Source organism: Arachis hypogaea, chromosome 19 (genome assembly GCF_003086295.3).
Source record: "Arachis hypogaea cultivar Tifrunner chromosome 19, arahy.Tifrunner.gnm2.J5K5, whole genome shotgun sequence".
In the NCBI taxonomy this organism is placed as follows: domain Eukaryota; kingdom Viridiplantae; phylum Streptophyta; class Magnoliopsida; order Fabales; family Fabaceae; genus Arachis; species Arachis hypogaea.
Window position 1 is genome coordinate 17502346 of NC_092054.1, and position 10043 is coordinate 17512388.

Genomic DNA, 10043 nt, shown 5'->3' on the forward strand with positions numbered 1-10043 from the left:
GTGTATTCATGATGAAGCCTTTATTTGGAGCCTCTTGGATGCTTATTAGTTTTTTTTTTTTTTTTTTTTTGGTCAGAGATGCTTATTAGTTTTTACTTTTTAGGATGCAACCCCTTTCCCTTCTCTTTTCTTAGGAGTTAAAGACTACAGAGCTTTATAGAGGAAACAAGCCTTTTGCACTGTACTTTTTTATAATACATTTTGAGAAAAATTGTTCTTGGGATAATGGAAAAGCTTTAATCTTTTGGTTAAATATAATTTACCCTTTCAAGCTAAGACATACATGAATTATTTAGAATAAAATGATAATAATGTAAAAATGAAATGCTATGCACATACCCATATTAGAGCAAAATATTATGTGCAGAAGTTTAATTCACATTAGATTTATTAAACTACTCAATGCCCATTATTTTGAGTTTTTACTTTTTACCCTTTATTTTCTCATCCCCCCAACCTTTTTTTCTTTTTTCCTTTTTGAGAAATTAGCTCTCTCATCTATAGATCTAAAAATACCATAGACATAGACCAGGAAAAATAAAATAAAAATAAAAGAAACATACAGAAAAGAGTCTCAAATTAATGAAATTATACGATCCAAAACCTGGCACAGTTTTTTGTTATCATGGGTTCAATTTTAAGTAAAAAGCAATGTAAGCTAAGGTTGATTTTGGACTTAGAATTGAAGACCAGCTACATGACCAACAATTTTCAATTTTCTAGCTAATATTCATCCAACACCTAAGAAAACATGACTATTATCCAAGATGCATATATTAACAGTAATGGAATTATTAGCTGTAGCTAAAAAACTATTGATTACATATACTTTCTCATATATGTAGTCTATGGTGCCCACAAGTTTTGGTGGCTACGGTGACTATGGACTTTACAAATCATCAGATGCTGAAATTTTCAACCAAAATGAAAAATTGAAGCATGTTTCAGTTACAGTTCTATTAATAAATAATGACATGTTTATGGGTCTGTAAATAAAAGAAAAAAATTAGACTATTTATCATATTTCTTGACAAAAAAAAAATGGTCAATCGTTTTCTCTTGTCGTTGGAAATAGAGTCGCTACCAATGTCCAAAATTAAAAAAATGATAGTATCTGAAAATACTTATATTGTATTAATCTTTTTTTCTCAGGTTAATAAATAATTATTTATATCTTTTATTTTTAATTAAAATAATCACTTTATTCTGCAATAAAAAAAGACTAATAATTGTTTATATCTTTTATTTTTAATTAACATAGGTCAATGTATAATTTTTTTTGTAAGGATTATGTTAAATAACTAATAATTTTTTTTAAACAACATAAACAACGGACTTTAAAATTAGTCCAATTCAAATAAAATATATTATACTTCAAATTACTCACTTAAATCTTAATATTAGAATAATTATCTGCACATTTAGTAAATTGAACATCCGATATATCTATTGTTCACATTATTTAATATTTTCATTGTCTACTTATACTTTTTTTTTTTTGTAATTAATAATTTTAAATTTCACTTGACTAATATAATATTAAAATTTAATTAATAACAGTAACTTTAGACTTTAAATTTTTTATTGCAGAATAAAATGATTATTTTAATTAAAATAAAAGATATAAATAATTATTTATTAACGTGAGAAAAAAAGATTAATACAATATAAGTATTTTCAGATACTACCATTTTTTTTATTTTGGACATTGGTAGCGACTCCATTTCCAACGACGAGAGAAAACGATAGACCATTTTTTTTTGTCAAGAAATATGATAAATGGTCTAATTTTTTTCTTTTATTTACAGACCCATAAACATGTCATTATTTATTAATAGAACTGTAACTGAAACGTGCTTCAATTTTTCATTTTGTATGGTTGAAAATTTCAGCATCTGATGATTTGTAAAGTCCATAGTCACCATAGCCACTAAAACTTGTAGACACTATAGACTACATCTATGTAATATTGTAGTAGAGAATCAATGTTGTCCAAGTCTACTACAAGAGAATCCATGTCGTCCTAATGATGAACTGATGATAGAGAACGATGATATGCTTAAAAATTAGGAGGAAGAAAAGAATGATGACATGCTTTTCTTTTTGGTTTTCCATGATATTCTCAGGTCAAAGACTAATCTGTCACGAATTTGAGTTCTATTTAAGAGTTTGTCCAACGGGTTACTGCATGCACAAGACGAAATTCGAACTCCCAACACTTGTTTAAATAGACTAGTGAACTATAACTCTGTAACCCTGTATTAATGAATTGATTGGGACTTTGGTGACTGCCATAACAAATGAAAATGCTGCCATCCCGATTGGTTTAATATGCATGTCGAGTTTGAATTTGAAAAAGAAAAATTGAATAAAATAGTTGAGCCGATGAGCCTAAGTAAACTTATCTCATCCCCATTCATTTGCACAACAGGGTGTTGATGAAAATGCGGTTCTAGTATTCACCAACAATTTCAAACACTAGAATAGAAAAAATAAATAGGGTGCCATGTGAAAGATCATTGAAGTCATTGATTCGGTTTCTCCATCAACGCTGTCAAACATTGTTTCCAATCTGAAACTTGATTTTGGCCATTCGCCACCTCAAATATGAATCCAGATTGTGGGACACAGTCCAAGGCTTGTACACAAACAAAGGCAGCATCTTCTTTGCTAATACTTCCACTAGCTGCACAACCCTGCTTTGTATATATATTAGTGCATATCAAATAAAGTTCAATGCCATGCTAATACTACTTTTGTTTTCATCAAATATTGTTGCTTCAAATTTTACTTGTAACTCTTTTTTAAATCTAAAATACGAGGCTGTTTATTTTTCTCTGTTATTGAGACTATTATAAGTATTCTGTCAAATATAATGCAAGTAAATCAAATTGTCTATATTGCACTCTTTCTATGCGGTCCTTTTCCGAATGACCGGACCTATATAACACAAGATACTTTGTGCCAGATTGTCCTATTATATGCATATATTTTACAACCATGTTAGGTGTATTCCAAAATCAACCACCAGTAAAAATGCATATTGAAATACAAAAATACATAATAAAAATTAGTTAAACTACATATGTATTTATACACAAATACATAGTAACTGATTTGGTATTTGATTTTTAATGTGCACATAGTATTTCTGTATATTTTATTGTACCTTATTCAATACTTGTATCATATTGATCCAACATAAACTAGAAATAACCATTTTAATAGAAAGAGATTGCTAATATTAGATCAGAATAGCACTCACAGAAATGTTCTAATAACAAGTAGCAATATCAAATAGTGACGAGATTAGTTGATAGCAATAGCATGCTTTGTTTTGGGTTTGACAAGTAAAAACATCCTATGAAACATATACTTATTATGTCTCAGATTGTTTCCATTATCAAAAAGAAGAAAAATAAAAATGTAGGGTGTTGTATGTACCTGGTCGAAGGTAAAGCCTTGATTTCCACCAGCTGTATCTTGAAATGCACCGGTTCTAATAATGGTGTAAGGAATCCCTGAGCTCTTCAACACTGATTCATCTTGCTCTGCCAATTTCTTTGCATTGCTTTTCATCATAGATTGGATCCCACTTTTACCACTATAAACTGACAACTGCTACTTTGTTAAAAAAACAAAACAAGGCAACAAATAAACACTCTTCTTGTTTTCTTCAACGGAAAGTAACCTTGAGAAGAGTAATGCTTCTCCTATGACTCAACTTTGTTGGAGAAATAAAGTTTTGAATCGACCAAAAAAATAAAAAATAAAAAAATTAGGATCAATATGATGTTTGGGTAAATACTTAATCAAATTAGCATTCATAAAACATCAAATCTTATATGAAATAAGCTAGTATATTCTTCCAAATCTTATATCTATTTAGATATTTTTATCCAAATGTTATTTCTAATAATGCTTGCAAAAAATCGCATAAAAGATATTATCTCTAAAACCTTTTTTTTTAATATATATTTAATATTTGGTTATTTTTGTCACGATTTTAAGTATTTCGGGTGTTCGTTTGTCATTTGTATCTTTCAAAATTATTTTTGTCAACGCTATAAACTTTTGGGTACCATTTTGATAGTTTACTTAGAAAATAGCATTTCTAGGGATAATAAAGGAAAAGGGTACCTGTGATAAGAGGATTATATGTTGTACCCCTTGAAGGCTCCCAACATTGGAAAGAAAACCCTCCTGGAAAACATTAATGAAATAATTCAATCATTTATCCATTTGGAACATTGTTCTAAGGACAACAAATATAATAGTATCACCTTTGTCTTTGTCTTTATCTCTATAAGTGCAAAATTTTGACACTAAAAAATGATCAAGTATCATTGTTCAAATTTTACAAATGCAAATGAGTGAAGGTGTTCATACATACATTTGGGCATATAATTGTGCGAACTCCTCTGAGAGCTTTCTTGAGGAATCGATTGTCACTTGTATCACCTGTCATGGACTGTTCCCAACAAATATCATGCAATGAGTAAATAATAATCATGATTAAATAAGGAACTATAAAAAAAATGAAAAAAAAAAAAGGTTATTAACTTTTATCCACCTCAACATAAGTTCCAAAGGCTTCAAGTGCAGCCCGTTTATCCTTTACCAGTGCCTTTATTCGAGTTGGCTTCACAATTAGTGACAATATCACCATCTGTGTAAAACCCAGAAAACATTGACTCAACAAGGCTTTAATGTCATGGATTCCTTTAATACAGGGTAAAGAGATATAAATATTCGTGTATCCTCTCCTATTAGTTTAAATTTTTAGAAAAAGTGATTTCACGACATGGCTTATATGAAAATTAGAAAAAGTTTAAAATTCGCTCCTTGTTAACCCCAAAAAGAAAATTCCAGCTCTCTTAGTTATATATTTTGTAAAATATAGCACTAAATACTCCTCTAATTATAACACTATTCCTAAAAAATAACTTTAAGGGAAAATCAATCTTCCTAATCAGATAGAAGTCGTCAAGATGATTTTCACCAAACTATTTAGTAAAATTTTCCCTTTAATATAAGTCAATCAAGACAATGGATACATATTTATGAAGTATAAGGTTCCAGAAGTTCGGAGGCAATTCTCTTTAAAATTTAATTTTGATATATTGCCAATATAAAAAAATTTTATACGTACATTTAATAATGTAATATTACGTAAGTAAAAATAATTACTTTTTACATTAGAAAAAGACTCGCATATATACTCAAACAATGCATAGAATACAAAGGTGTATTCATTGAAGAGAAGAAAAAAAAAGAAAAAAGAAAAAGAGGGACTCGCATGTTTGTTTTTTCTCACCTCGGAATTCTATGTATGCTTACAATATATATGCCAGCAAACACCTTTACATTAATCGCGTAAATGATAATTTAAAAGAACGGATGTAACTTGACGATTATGTAAAACGTTTTACATTGTGAGTGCATCAAAATAAAACTCTTTCCACTCAATGTAAATCCTATGTATTACATCTATACATATGTTGATTCATGTTTCAGTTAGTTGTAAATGTAGTGAATAAATAGGGACCAACTTTTCTGCCTGTGTAAATAACATTGTTGATAAGAAAATTGTTCTTGAATTACAAGATTTTTATATATCAATAATAAGGCAAAGCTTGTAATAATAATTTAAAAAAAAATTGGCAAGCAGACCTGACCCATCTCACTATCTCCATCTGTTACTAGCACTGCATCCCTGATTTCATCTTCTGCGTTGGTACAATACAATTGTGTGATATCAAAATTTCAGAATAAATAAGCATAAAAGAAAAAGAGTAAACTATCAAGTATAAGTATTGATGGACGGAATCAATATTTCATATTCGAGTAAATGCAATTACCTTTCATGCGAAGTTAATAACTAAGAATCCATTAAATAATTTAACAAATTTGATTAAATTGTAGTATAAAGACTCTCAACTATCAACTTCACGTTCAACTTCTTTCATATGAAGTTAATTGCGCTCAAATTTTCACCACTAAAATAACTTACCCGGATAATCATCCTCTTCATCTTGTGTGTTAGTGTCGTCTTTTGGAAGGAGATCAGGTGCACCATACCATTTCCTTAATTTTGGACCCCCTAGAAATTAATTAATTAATACATGTTTGATTATAGAGGAAAAATAGTATCCAAAATTATTTTCGTTAATCTATAATGTGAGAAGAACAGGAGGAGTATGTTTTTAAGAAGCCAAGAAGAAAAAAAGAGGGTACGTGGAGAAGTATCCACCTTCGATGTAATCGAGAATTTGGTCGAAAAAAGTGAGCTTCTTCTTGGCATGACATACAAGAGAAAATGAGTTATCTGTGTTGATGAAGAGGAAAGAAGAACGAAATGGTGTGGTTGAAGTTTGAGAATCCAAAAGAAGATGATGGCTTTGGAGGGAAAGGATGGAAGAAAGCGTAGAAGAACACACCAACGCCATTGTTGGCAGTGGCGCCTTCCTCCAACCGTTGGTTCCCGCTTGAAAGGATAACACTCTGCAATTCCCTAAAAGCCCTTACTAATTCGTGTTTCTTAATTCTTACCGACAAAGGAGTTAGAGTCATAGTTATCAGAATCGAACTGGTGATGGAACCAGTCAGATTACTGGATTATTGGATTATCACCAGTCAGATTACTGGATTATTGGATTATTGATTCAATCGATGAGTTATTAGTCGAATTGGTTAATTCGGTCACTAGTCAGACTATTAGATAACTGGACATACAGTTATTTTTATGTGAAATTGATATTTAAAAATTGTTAAATGATTTAACAAGTTTGACTAAATTATCATCTAACGATTTTTAACTATCAATTTCATATGAAAACAAATATACGTGAGTCTTTACCTATCATCAGAACGGCGCCTCCAACCTCCTGTTAAACACCGTTTATAAACATTTTTAAGTAAAACTCTATCTTTTTCACCAATAATAAAATAAAAAATTCAGACCAAGGTTCTTATGAACTATAATCAAACTGACCACTAATTACTAGATCACTGATTTAAAGATTTCTAAGTTTAATTGTATTTTAATTCTTAAGTTTATCTTTTTTTATTTCAAACATGTATATTTTAAATTTTTTAATTTTAATAAATATTTAATTTAAATTAATTATATTATATTAATATTTTAAAAATAAATAAAATTTATTATATAAACAAAGAAAATATTAAAAAACAAATTTTATAAATAAAAAAAATTTCATTTGTTAGATAAAGGTAGTTCAAATATTATGTTAATCCTAAAATTAAAATTTTATCATCCACAATTGGTCTACTAGTAGTCGAAACTCCAACTTTCTTCCTCTTTGATTTATACTCTATCATATATGCATTCACCGTTGTTTGTCATGGTCATCCATAGTTCTACATCTTCAATTCATGTCTTGTCACAACTTCTTCTTCACTCAAATTGTTTGGAGAATAGATTTTTTTTATTTTTTTTTTAATTATTTGAAAAAATATAATCTCTCCTCTTATATTTTTTAAGTGGAATTAATACATATGAAAAAATATATTAAATAATAAAAAAAATAATATTTTACTAAACAATTAAAAAAATAAAAAAAAATCTATTTTTTATTATCTGAATTTACTTCTACTCACAAGTCACACCACCTCTTTCTTTATCAATGTATATGTTGTTATTTATTTTTGGTGAATGCTAATGGTGCTTAAAAAATAGTGCCTATTTATTAAAAAATATTAAAAATTAATATTTAATTTAAAAAATATAAAAATAAATTATTTTTAAAAATTCAAATTTTAAATTAGGTAAAAATTAGACAACAATTAATAAACACCATAAAATTTTTCTTATTTTTTATGTTATCACCTATCTATATTTGTTTTTGCTTGCATCACCCTAGACTTTGTCTCTCATCACACTATCAGTGTCTCTACTCTGATTCTACCCCTTGCCTTTATTATAGACAAAGTACCTTTTTTTTAACATCGCCCCTTCCTCTATTACATTTGAAGATCTACTAGTTTTGCCTCTTTGTGTTTTATTTATGATTCTTTCAAACCAAAAATAACATTGCTATATTCCAAGTCTAAAAACTATCGAATTTTTAGTTCGGTTCGATTTACCAATTTTTGGATGATTTGGTGTTTATCGCCATTTTAAATATAAGACGATTTTACTTAAGAACCGAACTGAATTGGATATTCATTTTTAATTGATTCAGTTTGACCGATCGATTCGAAATTCAAAACTAAAGGCAAGTTATCTAAGACCTATAAAATCAAAGTTGAATTTGGATCGGATATAAAAAAAAAAATCTACTTGTAGATAGAGGATAATATGATAGTTAGTAGCGAATTTTGGTACTACTCAACCTACCTCATTTCATTCTATCTTACCCATATATTGTCCTACTCCTATTTGTGGTATTGAAAGTTTAGGAAAGTTTTTAAGTATACCGATACATCGGTGTTTCAGTGATTTTTAATCGTTGATTTTAATTATATATATTATATATACTTTTTATAATTAAAATTAATGGTTAAAAATCACTGAAACACCGGTATATCAGTACACTTAAAATTTTTTCGAAAGTTTATATCCAAAAATATTTCGTTAGTTATTCATCTTACCTTTATCTACTTTGTTCTTTCTTTACGTATCTTGTTTCTCCCAAATATATTTGTCACTATTTTGGTTTATATTAATAAACTTTAATCTGTAAAATCAAAATATATGAATGATGAAATATATGTACTGACTAAAATTTAAAGAGTAAATATCCAATTTGATATCCAAAATTCAAAGTGTGCATCAATTAAATCTATAACTTTTATAAATGACTAACTACGTCTTTTAAATTGAGAAACATGAATTCAATTTCATTCCTAAGTAAACTGTCATTTTAATGGTATTGATGTATACTATTAAGTGCCTGCTTGGCATTCTAATTGTACACTAATGTGGACAAAAGTTAAATCAGACTCAAATTGGTCCCAGAATTTGTTTTATGATATCCAAATTAGTCCATCTTAACTTATAAAACCCTAGTCCTCTCTTGTCCCTAATTTTAATCATTTCTTATCTTTTGTTCTCTATTTTTTCTTTTACAGTTCATCTTTTGAATGTCTTTACCATCAACAATATTTTCTACAAAAAAAACTTAAAGAAACCTTCTCCTCATGAATGATATATTTCTCTGTGCATATATATCTGGTGAATAATTTGAGAATAATTGCGAGATCTGCGACGAAAGAATTCATGGAGACACTGTAGGTCGGCGTTGACGTCAGCATGATTGAGCAATTCGGTGTTGGATTCTACTTTGCGTACTTGGTTGTCGAGAAGGTGATTGTGACAACCAAGCATAACGATGATAAACAATATATTTAATCATCGTAGGGAGGTCAATTATTTACTGTGACTCGGTCAGAAACCAAATGCCCCCTCTTCCACAAGGAGAATCAAATAAAGAACATATTAATTTGTGTATGAATTTATTTAAAAACACATTGAAGTATGTACATCAATTTGAATCATTGTGCATGCTTAGATCTTAGACTTTAGGAGAAACTTTTATAATGTTTTAAGAATTTTTTTAATTGAAAGAATTTGATGTTACAATAAGAGATAATAGCTGAGTGATTGATATTTTTTTTGTTTTAACCGATAGACTACTTAGAGGAGAAGAGGATTAATTAAGGACCTTGTAAAAAAACATTCAGAATTCATTCGGTATTCCATTTATCTTTGGATTGAGAAGACTATTAAAAAAGATATTAGGTTGCGTATATTTATAGGAACGGGATACTGAGATAGGGATACAGAAACACAAAATTATGTTTGACAGATGAGATATAGATAGAGACATTGTGTCCAGAGATACTGAATTAGTGTATTTTGTGTCCATCCTGACATGAAGGACACATATATACTAACAAGGAACACAACTTATTTTTTATTTTTTATTATTCTTATTAGTTTTTCATAATTATATTTTTCTTCTCAAATTTTTTGAATAAAAAAGAATAAATTATATTTTCATAATTTGCTCTATTTTATT

General features: G+C 28.5%; 1 protein-coding gene across 4 annotated transcripts; it reads right to left on the reverse strand.

The window, feature by feature from the left end:
* Positions 1 to 2321: 2321 nt before the first annotated feature.
* LOC112779609 (uncharacterized) lies at positions 2322 to 6603 on the reverse strand. Of its 4 annotated transcripts, none has more exons than XM_025823938.3 (8): positions 6254 to 6603; positions 6014 to 6103; positions 5674 to 5729; positions 4574 to 4669; positions 4394 to 4471; positions 4141 to 4203; positions 3445 to 3618; positions 2322 to 2696 (listed from the first exon to the last, which is right to left on the reverse strand). In XM_025823938.3, exons 1-8 carry the CDS (start codon positions 6447 to 6449, stop codon positions 2526 to 2528), a joined length of 924 nt encoding a protein of 307 aa, XP_025679723.1. In that variant the 5' UTR covers positions 6450 to 6603; the 3' UTR covers positions 2322 to 2525. The 4 variants fall into 4 exon arrangements, with proteins under 4 accessions (XP_025679723.1, XP_072084877.1, XP_072084876.1 ...); XM_072228776.1 differs by having other exon boundaries at positions 2322 to 2686; positions 6254 to 6550; XM_072228775.1 differs by having other exon boundaries at positions 2322 to 2686; positions 3445 to 3621; positions 6254 to 6550.
* Positions 6604 to 10043: the final 3440 nt, after the last annotated feature.

Excerpts from the sequence above, each read along its gene's own strand:
- LOC112779609 (XM_025823936.3), bottom strand. The coding sequence starts at position 6,449 with ATGGCGTTGGTGTGTTCTTCTACGCTTTCTTCCATCCTTTCCCTCCAA. Across the intron at positions 4,670-5,673 it reads GAGATAGTGAGATGGGTCAG|ATGGTGATATTGTCACTAAT; the intron begins GTCTGCTTGCCA and ends GGTTTTACACAG. Across the intron at positions 4,472-4,573 it reads CCTTTGGAACTTATGTTGAG|TCCATGACAGGTGATACAAG; the intron begins GTGGATAAAAGT and ends TGTTGGGAACAG.